At 42.1% G+C, this 19134-nt stretch overlaps 1 protein-coding gene across 3 annotated transcripts in view; it reads left to right on the top strand.

The window, feature by feature from the left end:
* The window catches only part of psd2 (pleckstrin and Sec7 domain containing 2), a 46512-nt gene that overhangs the window by 17404 nt on the left and 9974 nt on the right, over positions 1-19134 (top strand). For all 3 annotated transcript variants that reach the window (XM_037780235.1, XM_037780234.1, XM_037780233.1), the window contains 2 exons: positions 16556-16753; positions 17875-17955. In XM_037780235.1, the coding sequence (XP_037636163.1) occupies positions 16556-16753; positions 17875-17955 (279 nt within the window). The remainder of the gene's footprint in view (positions 1-16555; positions 16754-17874; positions 17956-19134) is intronic.

Raw genomic sequence — 19134 nt, forward strand, 5'->3', positions numbered from 1 at the left:
TCTATCCCCCCCCCGTCTACAGATGTTGTCCTTTAAGCACGGTCTTGCTTCCTGACCATCAGCGCCAAACTGAATGAGCTATTGTTTATGTCATGACATCATCGTCTTCAGCTTTCCTCTGCCCAGCAGGGTCTTAGAGTGTGTGTGTGTGTGTGTGATCATTACTCTATGCTAGCCAGCTTGCCAGACATTTGAGCACTTAAGTCTAGAGTGGATACATCTGCTAGTCGGTCTTAAAGGGATATTTTTAAGTTTTAAAGATACTCACGGTAACCAGTTTAGCACGAACAAGAAGTCCTTGATGTCCATTCAACTTTAGGTCTTTAGGGTGTTAAAGGGATGACTTACAAACATTAGCAATTCAATGCAAGTCAATGGAGGTAAAAGTCATTAGAAGCACAGTCAAAGTTTGTTGTAATATTTGAGAGGGAGCATGTGTGGTTTTAAAAGAATTGCTTTTCAGCTCAATTGAATTGAAGTAGCTTGAAGTAGCATGGCTAAAAGTTCTAATAATGAAAACACCACAGCAACAGTAGAGGTTTATTTTTTTGGATGGACTGCTAAAGGAACAGTGTGTAACATTTCGGGGGCTCTATTAGCAGAAATGGAATCTAGTAATCATAACTATGTTTTCATTAGTGTATAATCACCTGAAACTAAGAATCGTTGTGGTTTTGTTAGCTTAGAATGAGCCCTTCATATCTAAATAGGGAGCGGGTCCTCTTCACGGAGTCCGTCATGTTGCTCCGCCATGTTACTACAGTAGCCCAGAAAGGACAAATCAAACACTGGCTTTAGAGAGAGCCTTTCACGTTTTTACGTTACCTGAAGGCCACCGTAGTTCTCTTGCTTGTGAAACTGCAGAGTGCAAAACCGTGGTAGCGCCAGCCACCGTCTGACTTCCTAAAGTAGTGTTATTATGGTAAGGATGGCCTCTGAGCAAGGCAAACCAACGCTACCACAGTTTTGCACTCGGCTGCTCACGTTACCGCAGTCTTGGAAAGGGAGGAGTGAGCAGAGGGGTACTCAGCTGGTTGCAATCTGCAACCACACCACTAGATGCTACCAGATCCTACACAATGTCCCTTTAAGAACACACAGCTCATCCTGGATAGACAGAGAGGCTCAAATCCATATTTTAAAAGCTTTTTATGATTCACAACGTCTGTAAAGCAGGTGCGTGTTAAGCAAAACAATTATTAATACGAGCTATAAAGGCTGCGACATACATCATCTCATCCATTACAACATGTATTTCCCCGTTTCATTTCTTCTTCTTTCTCCTTCACTCCGTCTCTTTGTTAGTTCCATCTCAGCCCCTGCCTCTGTATTCATTTCTTCACTTTATCCATCTTATCTCACTTTATCTCATCTCCCGCGCCCACCCCTCCATCCCCCCCCGCCGCCGTCCTCTTCCTTTCTTCTTTGCATCACCTCCTCTTCCATTTCCCCTACAGTGCTCTTCTGCTGCTGCTTCTTATCTTTCATTCCTCTCCTGTCTCCCTACCTCCATTCTTCCCGGTGGGTAGCCACAGAATTGGCGCTGTTACACATTTTGGCACTTCGGGCGTCATGGACAACCAGTCTTTTTCACTGCGGGACAGAGCAGCTGCAAAAGCAACGGATAGAAAAATGGCAAGTTAATCAGTCAGTCAGTCAACTTGGCAGACATTTAGTTGTTTTATGGGTCGGTCAGTCCATGTGTTTGCCTGTCATCCAGAGTTTCTGTTTGCTAGTAGATAGAGCTACTCAAATCATATTCCCATTCACATGATACACATCATAGCCTGACTTGACATAAGAAAACAACACGAACAGTCTACAGCCACTTTATATGGGTCCACAAAATCAGTCTATGGAGCAACTCCAGACTTTATACCCCATGACATATTGATTGAACATTACTAGGCCATGGAAAGAACATATTGAAATTCTTCATTTAAGTTTTTGTGGTCGCGCTAGCTAGTGGTAAGTCAGATGATCACCGTCATGAATGTCTGTACACAGATACACAGATACATAAGAGTCTATGAACATGGCCACACAGCAAGAGTGTTTGATTTACTGTCGATAAAGAGTGTATGTAAATGACAAAACAACGGAAGAGACAGTCTTCTCAGCAAAACATTGGCACGCAGCATAAAGCAGTTGGATCACCATATGTGTCTCGAAATGCTGCAGAAACTCTGTTAGTGAGTCATAAATCACTTGTTCACGTGTCTAATATGCCTTCCATGAATGCAAATGAATGAGTAATACTCAGTCTTTCTTCAATTATTCTTACCGTTAATGTAATCTTATTTTATAGATTTAGAAACACCACTGTCGCGCTGATTTTCACTGTACCAAAAATGTTCAAATTGATTCAGATGGCTTTCAAACCTTGCCTCGATGTCTTTGACAACCTTTGTGCGTACAGACTCTGCCCAGAATTCAGGCTTCAACTTCTATAACAGACAGGGCTTTGATGAAGCCCCAGGCAGACAGAAGCAACCTAATCTCACCTCAGCCAAACTCTCCCTGTAGATCCTCTCCCTGCTACCGCTGATTATTCTGACATCAGTGGATGAAGGAAGTAAAGTCGGCAGCCGGCCACGGGGATATAGGAAACATTGGCAAGTATTGCAGATGTTGTAGACAAGCCGTCCGACACATGGAAATAAGAAGTGAAGGGTTTCTTTCAAGCAGTCAGTGATTGTGTTGTGCCAGTGTCTTGGGGCTAGCCCACACTAAAAGATTTTTCAAATCTTAACAGATGTTTAGAATGTGAGAGACCCCACACAATGATAACTTTATGATAATCACATGCAGTGTTGGGCAAAAACCATGCATTTTTTGAATGCAGTATAATGTTGTTATTTTCACCTATTCTAAAATGGTGTATTTGAATTTTTCTGCATCCTGGGGTACCTAAACAGTCTTGGAATTGCATAAATTGGGTCTCACTGTAAAGCTGAGACTCTTGTGGATCCAATGAGTCCAACTGCATTCATGTGTAATGATGTTAGTCCCCATAGTAGCCATTTCACAAAGTGACTTTTTATTCTCAGAATTTATACATATGGTGGTGTGTTTTTTATACTATGACATACTTTTCCTAAAATTCGCAATATATCGCCTAGCTTACAGTATCGCAAAGGAAAGATAATCTTTAGAACCATCAAAAAATCGGGGCTTTGCTGACGATTGTTGAGAGGGGGGAATCAGGCCCAAAATCGGCTTGATTCTCATGTAGTGTGTGTCCAGCATTAGTCAGTAAACCTGCTTGTTAGTTCTCAGACATTTCAGCCTGTACATCATGTTGTCAGCCTGTCAGTCAGTCAATCAGGTTGTATTTGTGATTAGACTGTCAATCACATTTGGTCATTTGAACAGTTAGTCAATCAATCTGTTACTTTAACAGTTGTGTGCCCTATGGGAACCATCACTGAGGTTGAAGCTTAACCATAATCCATAGAGGCTGCTGAAATCGCCATGAAAACTGTCTGTCTGTCAAGCAGCTTACTGCTGTACATCGCCAGCTATCGACACACTGGAGCCAACTAGTTGAATGCTGCTAATGTGATAATATGATAATGCAACATGTGGTGCAGCATTCATGCACACAAACAAGCACACACACAAAAATGCTTAAAGGAGACAGATTGACATGGATACGGCACTTTAGACCATTATGCACATTAATCACATCAAAGCACAAACTAGTCATGGCATGGCAATTGTATAGTATGAGCGTCTGTTCACTTATGCATACTTTCTACTCACATGTGCAGCATCTGTGGCTGAACATTTGCATGCATGGATATGTTTCTATGTGTATCCGTTCGGGGGGAAACATGCTGTGAGTGTGTGTGTGTGTGTGTGTGTCCCCCTTAGCTCGCGAGCCTAGTAGATCTGAGCCCAAGCAGAGCAGATAAAAGCCAGGCGCAGTTGTTTCCATATCAGAGAGGCAGCTCTGCCGCGTGGACTAATCTCTTTCATATACACTGTCGAGTGCAGAAACACACACACACACACACACAAACATAAAAGACATGTGAGCCAGCAGCATGCATGCGTAAACAAAAATGTGCATAATGCTCGCACATCCTAACACTCGCTCAGTGACGCAGATATGGGAGCTTTCATATCCAGCTCTCACACTCTGAATCTTTCCCTATTTTCTGTTTCTCACTTGCACACACACGCACACACACACATATTTCAGGATGTCATTTTGGGAATAAAACCCTTAGCGTGGTTCTATAGCGCTGCTGAAACATCCTGCAGATTATCCTTTCCTGGCTCTCAGTCAGGCAGTGATATGGACACACACACAGTCACACACATAGACATATGTGTACACACTTTTGCAACACAAGCAGTAATACATACAAATGCTCTCTTTCACCCTCTCACACACACACACACACTGACTGAATCATTTCAGCACCGACAGATTTATCCCCGTCTATTTATAGCTCTTCTCTATGTTTTATGACACATCCCACAGTCTTACTGTACCAATGGCTGTTTTGGCTGAATGAGGTTCTTCTTACCGCAGGCTTCTCTCTCCTCTGAGGCGTCTGTCAACACTTCCTGTATGTGTCGAGTGGAAATTGAGCCAGACTCAAAATATTTGTGTCTTTTTTTGGCATTTTCTGTTCTCCTCTTGGAATCTGTGACTGATTTTAAGGCAGAAAGTTATCAGACACAATCCCACACCTGAACACAATTAGTCTCACCCAGCCGAAAGAGGTCACCATTGTCCATTGTCTGCCGCTGGGTAGGTGTTGTTTTTGGTTTGTGTGTGTTTGTGCAAGAAAGAGACAGAGGGAGACATAAAACAAACTATACCACAAGGGCTGAACCATCTTAGTCGGTTAGTTGACTATTTGGACGTTTTGGTCTTAGTTGACTAAGATTTTTTATGCTTTTTTCATGCTGAATGACTTATTTCCAAGAAACCTGTCAAACACAAGATCTAGATGTTCTGATAACGATACCAGTATCGGAAATCCATCCGACACTGCCCAAAATTCGGGATCGGGTATGGCGAGTACACCAATCTATGCACCGGTCCGATACCATCATTTATTAACCCAGAAAAAATCAACTTGTTTAACGGGAAATCAATTCTTCTTCACTGCTCCAAAACAGTAGCCTTCACTGTACTGTCACCCTGGATGTATCATGACTGCCACTGGCAACTACTGTTTTAGAGCAGCGAAGAAGAATCGATTGCAGGTAGTTTTGTCACGTGACGATAGCAAACAACAACAGTGCGGTGCTAGCTGAGAGTGTAACGTAACGGTAGTAAGAGCGAGCAAAATGTCAGCCATTTGGCAACATTTTACAGTGGAAAATCCAACAAGCTGTTAATAATAATAATAATAATAATAATAATAATAATAATAATAACTTTCTTATAAGAGAAAATAACTTTTAATAACTTTTTTCTTAATCACGCTGGTATCGGATCGGTACTCGGTATAGCAAGTTAAGGTATCAGAAACGGTATCGGTAGTGGTCGGAAAGTGGTGCTTTTGTGTCATTCTTTGTGGAGAAACTCAGTTTTCCAGCAATGTTTTCCAGCTCCTCCTGGGGGATTCCCAGGCCAGATGAAATATATAATCTCTCAAGCGTGTTCCCTAAAAACCTCCAAAAGAAGGCACCCAGGAGGCATCCTGATCAGATGCCTGAACCTGAACCTTTTTGCACCAAGGAGCAGCGGTTCTACTCCGAGCTCCCTGAGCTCCTTACATAGATCAACTGGTAAATTGAAATCTTCGCCTTCTTACTCTTACTCAGCTCCCTCTTCACCACAAAGGTCTGGCAACACCTGCATTACTGCTGATGCCGCAACAATCCGCCTGTCGATCTCATGCTCCATTTTACCCTTACTTGTTAACAAGACCCTGAGATACTCGAATTCCCTCACTCACTCCCAACCCAGAGGGAGCAATCGACCGTCTTCCGTTTTCAGAGACCATGGCCTCAGAATTGGAAGTGCTGACTCTGATCCCGACTGCTTCACACTTGACTGCAAACCGCCCCAGTGCATGCTGGAGGTCACAGTCTGATGAAGCCAACAGAACCACATCGTCTGCAAAGAGCAGAGACGCAATTCTGAGGTCCCCAAACCGGACACTCTCCTCCCTCTGGCTGCACCTTGAGATCCTATCCATGACAATCACAAACAGACTCGTGACAAGGGACAACCCTTGAGGAGCCCAACACCCACTCAAAACATGTTTGACTTCCTGCCGAGAATATGAACACAGCTCTCACTCCAGTTACATAAGGACCGGAAGGCTCGTAGCAATGGCCCCGGTCCTTATATAACTGGAGTGAGAGTTGTGCTCCCCACAAGACTCCCAGGGGGACACAGTAAGCCTTCTCCAAGTCCACAAAACACATGTAGACTGGACGGGCCAACTCCTGTGCCCCCTGTAGAAACAGTGTGCAACTTTTTTTTTGTTTAGAGTTTATTGGTTTCTAGGACACAGCTAGATGGAGCACAATTGGATGACCGCCCAAACTGCTTTTTGATTCTATATTTGGTATCATGACAGTATGGCTGACTGATTGAGGAGCACAAAATAAGGACTCCTTTTAATAGGCTGCATATGTCAGTGAGGAGCATTTATCTCATGTATCCTCCTCTGGCTTAAAACACTGAATCAGATTTTTCCATGTGCTGGCTGCCATGAGAACAGCACATCTGGGCTACAAGAGGTTTATAAATTCGGCTGTCTGTGAAAGATCCAATGACAAAGGTTATCCATGAGTCATGGTAGCTAGCTGCTCAAAAACTGATGGGTGATCAGTATTCAGCAGCGTCTGCTTGGTCTAAAAAAGTATTCTGGTCTCAGCGCTGACTGAAATTCAGTGTTATTGTTGTCGTCAAGGAAATTTAGTCATTGTTGTCTGTATCTAATAATGCGCAGTGAATCTCATAAAGTGCTCGCTTGTCCAAATACCAATTGAACTTCCTCCAGGGTTTTGTCTCTATTCTCATCTTCCATCTCATCCCACAAATGTTGTACTTTCGACCCTACAGCTGCCTCTCCGTCCTCTGATTCTTCTATTGTTCTTCTTTCCACCAGATGAGAAAGAGGAAGGAGGGATTTAGATGGTGAGGTTAGCATGCAGGGATGTGTCAGTGTGTCTTATAAAAATCAGTGTTTGTGTGTGTGAAGTGGGGGCATAATCCATCACATAGTGTGTGATGATCATTTTTACGTCCATTATATTACTGTTAGGGCTGGCAAAGTTAACTCAAATTTGTTTTAACGCCGCTAATTTCTTTAACGCATTAACGCAACTTGTGATTTTTCCTAACCTAAGGAATCCATTGGTACAAACCATGTCATACTAGCTTGTGGAGAAGGAGGCTAAATAACGCTCCAATCGTTTGCAAAAAACTGTCAAGGCCATTTTCAAAGGGGTCCCTTGACCTCTGACCTCAAGATATGTGAATGAAAATGGGTTCTATGGGTACCCACGAGTTTCCCCTTTACAGACATGCCCACTTTATGATAATCACATGTAGTTTGGGGCAAGTCATAGTCAAGTCAGCACACTGACACACTGACAGCTGTTGTTGCCTGTTGGGCTTCAGTTTGCCATGTTATGATTTGAGCATATTTTTTATGCTAAATGCAGTACATGTGAGGGTTTCTGGACAATATTTGTCATTGTTTTGTGTTGTTAGTTGATTTCAATTAATAAATATGCAAGTACATTTGCATAAAGCAGCATATTTGCCCCCTCCAATGTTGATAAGAGTATTAAATACTTGACAAATCTCCATTTAAGGTACATTTTAAACAGATAAAAAATGTGCAATTGATCTGTGATTAATCATGATTAAAGTGGCAGTTGGCAGAATATTTTTGCCATCATTTGGCAAAAATTCCATTATAACCTTTCAGCATTTTGTAATTCAAGTGTTCTGAGAGAAAACTAGACTTCTGCACCTCTTCATGACTCTGTTTTCAGGCTTTAGAAAATTTAGTCCGTGATGGGACACTTTGGCCAATCACAGGTCATTTTAGAGAGAGCCTTCATATTGAGCGTTCCTATTGGCTGTGCTCTGGCTGGTGGACGGTGCTTGGTATTTCCTCAACTGATCTCAACATGGCTGCCGGGTCACACATTTTCTCATTTCACAGCTAAACAATACACTACAAGATGTTTCTGAAAACATTTCATGCTAGAAATAGTCATTACAGTAACAGAATATTGATCCATATTTGATAAGCCCTCACCTAGTTTGACAGTTCAATCAGAGTTTGCAAGTGATTGACAGCTGCTCAGAGACAGCAAGGCTCCAGCTCGGCTCTGATTGGTTATTTTCCTCCGGTCTGTGAAATCTTGCAGATGCCATTAGGAGCACCGGAGGACACAGAGGCACATGTTTTTTTTCAGATTACCTGTCTCATGCACTACTGTCAGGATATAGTGACCGTTTTATTTATTTATTTTTTTTTGGGGGCATTTTCCATTTTTATTGAGAGGACAGTGGATAGAGTCTTGGAAAGGGGGGAGAGAGAGAGAGTGGATGCGGAAAGGGCCACAGGCCGGATTCGAACCCGGGCCGCCGCGGTCAGGACCAAGCCTTGATACATGGACGCCCGCTCTACCAACTGAGCTAACCCAGGCGCCCTTTATTTATTTTTAATCATATTAAAGCTGCAGTGCGTAGAAATCCGGAAAACGCAAAATCCTGCATCCCCTCGAGCTGCTCTCTCCTCTCTCTCCTCTCTCCGCTCTCCCCTCTCTGTCCGAAGCCCCTCCCCCCACACGAGAACGGGCATATGCACGCGCTTCATACGTGCTCGCTACATCTGAGGAGGCTACCGCAGCGAGCTACACATTACCTTCTAACGACATCAACAGTTTGGACTGTCTTTTTGAAAGTCTGTCTTTCTTTTTTTGGGTTGTTTTGAGGTGTAGGCAGTTGCTGCCAATGCTGGAATAGCAAGCTTTCCAGTAGGTTGTTCCGCCATTGACCGAGGCTTTCACTATCTGCAGAGACCAGACGTGAACGCGCATCTCCTTTTGTGGAACAGCCAATAGGAACGCTCTCTCTGAAATGCCCTGTGATTGGTCAAAGTCTGCCGTCACGGGCAAGATTTTCTAAAGCCTGTAAACAGAGCCATGAGGAGGTGCAGAGGTGTAGTTTTCTCTCAGATCACTTGAATTACAATATGCTGAAAGGTTATTATGGAATTTTTGCCAAATTATGCCAAAATATTGTTGCCTACTGCCACTTTAATAATCATTGCTACAATTCTACCTACTGCTACTTTAATTTGGCGTCCTCATTTTATAATAAAACTAAGACATATTTTTGTACAAATCAGTGAGTTGAGCTGAGTTCACCACTTTTTCTATTTTCTTGCATCTGTGCTTGCTGAGCCGTATTGAAGCAATCCACTGGAGGAATGTACAGAAATAACCATATAATAAATATGATGCTGGAAAAAGCAGATTAGTGAACCGAGTCCAAACTACAGGACGTCCCGCTGATATTGAACTGATGTTGTGTGTCAGAGCCTTTCACTTCTAGGCAGAGGAAGTGGTGTTGGCTGGGACACACAGGGCCATTGTGCAGCCGCTACTAGGAACAGTGTAATTCATCAGGAAAGGTCGCTGGCTCCGCCCTCAACATCCTCTCTCCTCTGAGGAGCCTTCACGCAGACAAACTTCAAGGAAAAAAACCTCTAAACAAACTCCTAGTCTGCTGACATTATGGTGAAATAACATCTACGGTCTAATTGATCACGCCAATAGGCTGTAATTATCTATGACCCGACTTCCGCTGTCAAGAAATCTCCTTTTGGCTCGAGTTTGAAGCAGCGAACCGGGCCGATGCGGGTTTTACCGACGACTGGATGATGAGGCGGTCGGACCTCATCGACCAAGCTCCGAGAGATGATGTGGAAAGAGGAATATGATGTTCACTTCGACTTTTTGCTGCAACTCCTGTAAGTTTAATTGTTTTAAGACTTCATGTCCAGATGGGTGGGAGCGTTAACATTATGCTGCGTGGCAAAATGGAAATAGTGAGTGAGCTGTACTGTAACTTTACTCTGGCAAACTATCACTATAGTACTTCTGCATTGACTAATCCAAAACTGGGATAAAAGTGACTTAAACAGTATTTTTTTTTTTTTTTTTTACCTCACATGGTATTTTATTTTCTAGTTCCCTAGGGACTTAATTTTCCTGCTAATCAATGTAGTGAATTTAGAGAATAAAGCAGGATTTTACCATCATTTTGCATTTTATCTTCATCAGGATTTATAATTTAAAATGGCCTGTATAAAGCAGGAGTTATGATATTATCTTTCACAAGTCAACCATCACTAGGTAGCCTACAGTAACATGTGATATTGATGTTATAGGGCTGCAACTAACAATTATTTTCATGATCAATAAGTCAATTTTTGTTTTGATAAATTAATTCATTGTTTAGTTAATAAGAAATGTCAGAAAATAGTGACAAATGGTAGTGACAAAGGTGATGTCTTCAAACTGCCTGTTATGTCCAACCAACAGTCCAAAACCCCCGAATATTACAATTAATATAAAAAGGAGAAAAGCATGAAAAATCCTTCAATTGGAGAACCTGGAACCAGTGATTTTTACTTGGTAAATTAATTAAATGTAGGGATACACTGATACTCGATCGGGTAGCGGGCCGATACTGACTCAAATTCAATTCTATGTTTAAGTACTATATACATTATATACTGTAATTTGAATTTTGTTGCTACATTATAAAGCTTTACTCTTGAATTGTAATTCCTGTTCATTTTGAATATTTTTTTTGCCAAGTTGCTGGTGGACAATTTATTATTTTAATAGTAAATTACAATTAAATAAATGTATATCTATGTATTGACATTTAGTTTTTTCAGATCGGTACTCGGTATCGGCCAATACCCAAAGCCCAGGTATCGCTATCGCCGTCCAAAAGCCAAACATAGCCAATTCAACAATTAATATAAAAGGAGAAAATCAGGACCTTCCATTGGAGACACTAGAACCAGTGATTTTTCCTTGGAAAATGATAAATCGATTATCAAAATTATTGATGATTAATTTTTGTCCAGCGACTCATCAGTTCATGGATTATTGTTTTGGCTCTAATTGAGGTATTAAATATAGATTTATAGCTATAGCCCACTTGAAGGATGCCTAATTGCTCCAAACTGTTATTTTCACATCTGACTTGTACTTTGAACTGTGACCAGCAGCTTTTAGAAAGTCAATATGAGCAACTTGTAACCTATTGTGGCCTTAGCTGATGACCCAACGGTGTCAATAGTGTGAAAAACAAAACGTGCAAGTCATGTGGATACATGGGTGTCTCAGTTTTCGTGGGTGGAGGTGTCACCAGAATAGTCCAGTATTGCAACAGTGTGTTTTTGCAGAGATTGTATCCACAACATGCCTCAGCAGATGACCTGTCTGACACACACACAAACACACACAAAGAGCTCTCAAAGGTGTCTGTTCCTATAACATGTCTACCTCCATTATCTGATGATCAGAGTATGAAAATGAAAGAAAAGTCTGCGAAATGACACAATTTCATAATCCGGTTAAACCCATAATAATTGATTACCCTCATGGAAGATGCCACTAAGACCCTCCCCTCCCCCCCCTTACGCACACACACACACACACACACACACACACACACACACACTCACCTTACACGCAGACACACCTATACTGTAGGTGTGGGTGAGTACGGGTGGTGTGCAGCCACAGAGATTAGCATGTGAGTCACTGGCATGCACCATCATGCTCTCTCTATCTCAGACAGAGTGGCGGTCACACTTGATGAATATGTGTGGCCTGGGGATACAGAGTTGTGCCTTTTAGAAAGACAAATAGGTTTACTGTGGGCCACTTGGCCCTTAGTGACGCCAAGTATCTTGGCACAAAAGGCCCGCGCTAGATATCTGACACTTCATATTCTGTCTCCCTCACTGTTATTGTGTGTGTGTGTGTGTGTTATTGCCAGACAGACAGACAGCAATGGATTGGGGGAGCCCAGCATCATTTTAGCCCCATGACTGATATGAGCTTTGAATGATTTATGAGGTCTCTCTGAGTCTAGTGAATTAATACATTCAGACACCCGAAAGCAATTTCACTGCAAACACCAGGCTCGATATTGTTTAGATGGTTTACCACAGACTCATTTTATTTTGTGTGTGTGTGTATTTATGTCTTTGTGCAATATGTATATATTTCCATCCATTCATTTTTCCATTTTCAACCACTTGTCTGGGTCTCAAAAGGGGGTTCCCACGACTTCCCCAGAGGCTTGTACTACGAAGCGAGTTCAACATACCAGGCGTAGCTTCTCGTTATCTTTCTTAACTAATCCAAACAAACGAGATCCTGCTATACGGTCCTACGACGGTAAATCAACCCAGGGTTTCTCAATCTGGCTATGAGCGCATTCGCATGAAAGAGGTGGTGTTTGCAGCATATGACCAATCACAAACATGGACAAGTCTACTGTCAGCAGAGCGGCACATTTTTACAAACCAAGAGCAAACTATAATTTTAGACAAATACGAAGAAGTTAAACACATAATCCAGGCTGAAAGTAACACAGTTGAAGCTGCCAAATGCAGGAAGGACAGCTGGCAAAAGGAAAAATTGACGGTGTGTGAATGAACAGATTTATAAATTTAACGGAATACTCAAAAGTCAGATGTAGTCGTCTAGATGGGGCAGTGATATATAAAAAATGGCTTTCAGAATAGAATGGATGAATAGATTATGCTTCATTATGCCCTACATGGCGTGTATGATTATTTCAGCCTTCTTTCAGCTGCGTCCTCGTCTCCAGTGGGGTGTGAAACGGACTTCAGAGCAAGTAAAAAAAATAAATATAAAAACATAATTCAAAGCGGTAAACACCCACAGCATACAGCCAGCTGTCCTTCCTGCATCTGTCAGTTCAAACTGTGTTGTTTTTAGTCTGGATCATGACTGTAACTTCTTCATATGTGTGTAATATTATCATACGATCTGCGCACTGAGCTCTGATTGGTCAGTAGGCGTTGCTTTTATATGAGTTGATCTCTTATCTGGAACATAACCTGCTGCGGAGCATAACATGGTTAGCATAAGTTACCATGGCGATCTACCCCGGTAAGAAGTGAACCACCGTCGTAGGACGGAAAACCCAGGGTTAACCCTGAAGTTACCTCGCTAACCGCAAATCCTGCTTCGTAGTACAGGCCTCTGGTTAGGTGGGATATGTGAGCAGAATCTGGGTCTTCCCAGAGGTCTCCTCCCTGGCGAGACATGTCCAGAATACCTCCAGAGGGAGCCGTACAGGAAGCATTTTAATCAGATCCCCAGACCACCTCAACTGGCTCCTGGTAGTTTTACTCCTTCCGGATACACAAGCCCCCCACCCTGTCCCTGAGGATGAGCCCAGGCACCCTGCAAATGCAACCGCTTTCACCCGACCGTATCTGCAATCTTATTGTCATTCTTGGCAGCGATGCTCTGTCACGATAAGGTGGAGGAGTTTGCGTGACCCTCCTCATCATGGTGGAGGGTTTATGTGTTCCCGTGACCCTGAGAGCTGCGTTGTCCGGGGGGGGGGCAATAGCTCCGTGTAGTGTCTCCCGAGGCAAATGGGTCCGAGGTCAGGGGGCCAGATGAAGAGTGATTCTACGAGCCTAATGAATCAGTCAAGGCAGGACGGTGTAACCTTGCCTGGAGCTGGGAGATCAGGGCCCTTTGTAGTAGGGCTGTAGTGTGTAGTCAGCCATTCTGCATGCGAAGGCAGGGAACTGCTTGTTGTTTGTGTTTATTTGTTCTTTCCTTTGTGCCACACGACACAAAATTGTGGCGGACAGATGTAAGGTAGTCTACAAACCGCTTTACTTCTTCTGCTAGGACACCTGGCTTCCGCCGTATCCATGGTAACCAGCAAATCCCTTACGACAACAGCGCGTAATGTATTGAATTTGCGAGGGTAATGCAATTGGGCTGATCTGATTATGCAAAAAACGTCTGAATCATCTGGCGAGAATGCTGACGGTGCCGCGCAGATGCACACGCAGACAGGAAATGAGGAAATGCTGTTTAGACTGATGGAGGTTATTATGTACGTGTGCAGTCTCTTTCCTAAGAAATAAAACGGACATAATTAGGTGTTTTGTGCTGATTGAGTGCAATTTGTGTTTGTTCCTTTCAGCATGGATGTATTTAAATGCCATGCTATTTTGCTTGAACGTTTCATGTTTTGTCTGTAAGGGGAGTTTTGTAACTTTTAATCAAAACCATACCATCAACGCTGGGTGCTTAAAGTACAATAAACAGGCTAATGAACTCCCCACTGATGGACTGTGGTGTATACAGTGTAATGCAGTACAGTGGACTCAACTCAATATCCCAAATAAACTACCTCAGTAAGTCATAAATAAATAAGTAGTGCACTAATTAATACCCTGCATCGATTCTCTCTGTTCTCTTGATGACACTAACAGTTAAACAGAGTGGGAGGCCTGATTAGTTCATCAAACTGTGTCCCTGAGCAAGAAGACACTGCATCGTTGTCTGCAGTGATGGACTTCTTTCTTAAAGGGATAGTGTGGTGTTTTGAAGTGGTGTTGTACGAGGTACTTATCCATAGTCAGTGTGTTACCTACAGTAGATGATAGTCGGCACGCCCCCAGTTTGGAGAAATGGACAGGAGTTACCGCGCAGAAGTAAAGCAATGAGCCTTTCTTTTAGGTGTCTAAAAGACGTTTTGCTGCCGGCCCCGTCCACAGCAGTACATTGCTTTGCTTCCGTGCTGTAACTCTTGTCTGTTTCTCCAAACTGGGGGCGTGCCGACGTCAACTACTGTAGGTAATACACTGACTATGGATAAGTACCTCATACTACCCCACTTCAAAACACCCAAACTATCCCTTTAATGTTAAGTCTGCAAACAGTATTTACAATCAATAACATTGCAAGTGCTGTGACTGACATTTTGTTCTTCTTGTGTTAAAATGAGTCTTCAAATAAACACGTATGGCAGCTAGTGGAAGTCTAGTGAAGCTGGTTTCATAATCGTCACCAATAGTTTACAGTTCAGTATATTTAACCTTTAATGCATTTCAGTTTGAGCCAATACTTTATTACAATGTCAAAACGAGTCCTGGCAAAGCATTATAACTTCAAATAGGGCACATAGTGTTCACTTTGCCAGTAATTACGTGGCAATGAAAGCTACGTGTTCACTCTCGTGTCTTCTTCTGTTTGGCAACTCATTAAATTCTTCCTTGAGTTTTACTACTCCTGCAGGGACGATTTGAGTACATCCAGTCTTTTACAGGAACACCCTGCTTCATAGTCACACAGATACACCCATTCACAGCTGGGATAGACAGCCTAGTGACAGACAATGAGCATGAGATGGACAATTTACTTGTTCCGTTGGCTGTTTTACTCAAGGGCAAGTTGATGGGAGTTGTTGAGAGCATTACTTGTTTGCTATATGGACCTTTATTAATGAGAAGCTCACTTCTCTAACTTCCCACTTCCCATTTCACCCCTTATTTATTTCCCCAAACTTATTTATTTCTGTATTCTTTTCTGTTTACACATTTCTTTTTACTTCATGCATTTCTGCCTCATTATGCAAACGAGGGGGCTGTCACTGACACTCAATGTGTGTCATCATGGGGTCAGGGTGCATGACTATATGCTAGCTAGCTAGCTAGCTAACTAACTGTGTCTGCTTCTGCTTATCAACTCCATCAAAAATAAATGCAAAAATAAATGAATAAATAAAAAATAAATGCAAAAATAACTAAAAACATTTAAAATTAATAAAAAAATAAATACATAAATAAATAAAAGGAACTATTAAACAGAAGAGTAAATAAATAAGGGAATTAATACAAAGATAAAAGAATAAGCAAATTAAAATGGAAATATCTAATTATGTCACATTTTATCAATTCATTAATGGCTACATTTATTTTTATTTTATTTTTGCCACATCTAATGACATTTATTTATTTATCGAGTCATTTATTTATTTATTTATTCATTTATTTTTGATTTAGGCAGGTTCTGTCCTCCATACCAGGCTACATGTGCCCGAAACGGAGGAATAGAAATGTAGAATTTATATTACAGCACTTTAATTCATATCATGTTAGGGGTTAACAGTCTGAGATTAGTGGAGCTTTTTAGAGGAGATCGGGGCAGGTGAAAGCTGCTCTGGCATCATAATCAGCCTTTAGATTCACTGTATTAAAGTAGGACATTAAGTGACGGTGAAACTGGGTCAGTGTCATAACAAGTCATTTAAACCTCATTTGACTTTTGTTTGTGTGTGTATGTGAACATATGTTTATGTAATTGAGTTTTCAGCTTCCTCTGTCTAGTTTTAAGCGAGTGGGCGTGTAACGACGGACATGTGTTCCATTCATTAACCTAGGCACCTGCTTTGTGTGTTGTGTTTGTTTGTGTGTGTGTGTGTGTGTTTGTGTGTGTGTGTGTGTGTGTATGTTCTCTCCTCCAGCGATGCCAACCTCACAGACGTGCTGTCTGACTCGGAGGAGTGTGATTTGGGCAGTCTGGAGCGTTTGGAGCGCGGCAGCACCGACACTCTGGCCAATGGCTGCCGAGCCGACTGCGAGGCCGCCAAGAGGCTGGCCAAGCGCCTCTATCACCTCGAGGGCTTCAAACGCTGCGACGTGGCCAGACACCTGGGCAAGAAGTGAGCATGCACGCACACACAGTAACACATGTGCACACATAATGACTGATAAATCACCAGAAACAGAGGAAAACATGTTTACATAGTTGCATATGTTCAGTATTAGTGTATGGAGGAGACACAGACATAATAGATGCACATGTAAGAATACCGGATTGATTTATAAACACACAAACACATCTGCACAAGCTTATTTTATTCTTATAACATTGTTAGAGGAACATTCTCCAATACAGCAGTGCAGTCCACCTTTTGGCGGTGGACACGGGTCGGCATGGGCACCCTGACCGGTCTGCGGCTACGCAGCCCCATACGCAACAAACTGCAATGCACTTTGTGTTCTGACACCTTTCTATCGAAACCAGTTTTAACATTTTTTTCAACAATTTGAGCTACAGTAGCTCTTCTATTGGATCGGACAACACGGGCCAGCCTTCGCTTCCCACGTGCATCAATGAGCCTTGGGTCTGACCCTGTCGCCGGTTCACTGGTTTTCCTTCCTTGGACCACTTTTGGTAGGTCCTGACCACTGCAGACTGGGAACATCCCACAAGAGCTGCAGTTTTGGAGATGCTCTGACCCAGTCATCTAGCCATCACAATTTGGCCCTTGTCAAAGTCGCTCACATCCTTATGCTTGCCCATTTTTTTTTGCTTCTAACACATCAACTTCAAGGACAAAATGTTCACTTGCTGTCTAATATATCCCACCCACTGCCAGATGCCATTGTAACGAGATAGTGATATATATATATATATATATATATATATATATATACGTGTATATATATTTCTATATATATATAGATATATATATCTATATATATATATCTTCTATAGAGGATGCATAGCCCAAGTATTATAATAATATAGCAATAAAAGCACAGCTGATTATGACTGACACAGTATAACATACTTAAAGAAATAATGAATAAATAAATAGGAGCAAGAGATTGCTGATACGGGTTAAAACACACACCAACATGCGAATAAGAGAGTACTGGCACTTTTTTTTTTCCACTTCAAGCACTGCAGTAGTGTCAAGAGAACATTTATATAACACCTTCATACGTCTCCAGTGCCACGTTGATGTGCTGACGCTCTCTTTCTGTCTCTCTGCAGTAACGAGTTCAGCCAGCTGGTGGCGTCCGAGTACCTGAGCTTCTTCGATTTCTCCGGCCTGACGCTGGATCGAGCCCTGAGGTAATGCACAGTCAGCAGCTACGGGGAAGTGATGATGTAGATGTCCATACACATGCGGGCGTGTGTGTATTCCCCACTTTCCCTCTTCACAAGACATTAGCTTTGTGCTAATCAAGCTGTCGTGTCGAGTACAGTTAGCCGGTGTAGCTGACAGCTCCGGAGTGCATCACTGCCTTGTACCTGACATGTTGCTGTCTCATACTGCTGCCTTCAGTTAAGAGGCGTCATGTGTGCACTTCAGACGGGGTCAGATTAGCAGACTGTTGTTAAAAAGTAACATGTAACATACTAAAAGTGCTGCATTCATTTGATTCCAATACGATATATCATATCACATTAAAGTCAGCCATAATAATATCTGGTAGGAATTGAATATTTTGGTAATGTTTCATCATAATGTATACATGTAATGCTTTAATGAAGGTTACTGTAGTTGTGTGCATAGAAATTCTTTCAATCAATGTTCTTTTGTGCAGCTTAATTTTGAAATTGGCAGCATTAATGTTGGGCTGCCTGCAACTAACAATTATTTGGTTATTGATTAACCTGCCTATTATTTTTTAAATTGTATTAATAGTTTAATCGTTTATTTTATGAAATTTAAAACAAAATAGTGAACGAATACCTGTCATAAATTAAAGTCCAAGGGGACGTCTTTACATGTCTTTGTCCAACCAAAAGTCTAAATCCCCAAAAGATAACAGCAACAACATCAAATCTCACATTTGAGAAACTGGAACCAGCAAATATTTAGCTTGAAAAATGACTGAAACAACTAATTGATTATCTTTTTCTGTCGATGGACTAATTGATTAAAGGTACAGTGTGTCGGATTTGGCGGCATCTAGTGGTGTGGTTGCAGATTGCAACCAACTGAGTACCCCTCCGCTCACTCCTCCCTTTCCAAGACTGTGGTAACGTGAGCTGCCGAGTGCAAAACCGTGGTAACGCCATTTGCCTCGCTCAGAGGCCATCCATACCATAATAACAAAACTTTAGGACCAACGGAAATTAGACGGCGGCTGGCGGTACCACGGTTTTACACTCTGCGTCTCATGTTGCCACGGTTTCTCAAGCATGTCGGAGAACTACGGTGGCCTTCAGGTAACGTAAAAACGTGACCGGCTCTCTTTAGAGTCAGTGTTTGGTTTGTCCGTTCTGGGCTACTGTAGAAACATG

The sequence above is a fragment of the Sebastes umbrosus genome, chromosome 9 (genome assembly GCF_015220745.1).
Source record: "Sebastes umbrosus isolate fSebUmb1 chromosome 9, fSebUmb1.pri, whole genome shotgun sequence".
NCBI lineage: Eukaryota > Metazoa > Chordata > Actinopteri > Perciformes > Sebastidae > Sebastes > Sebastes umbrosus.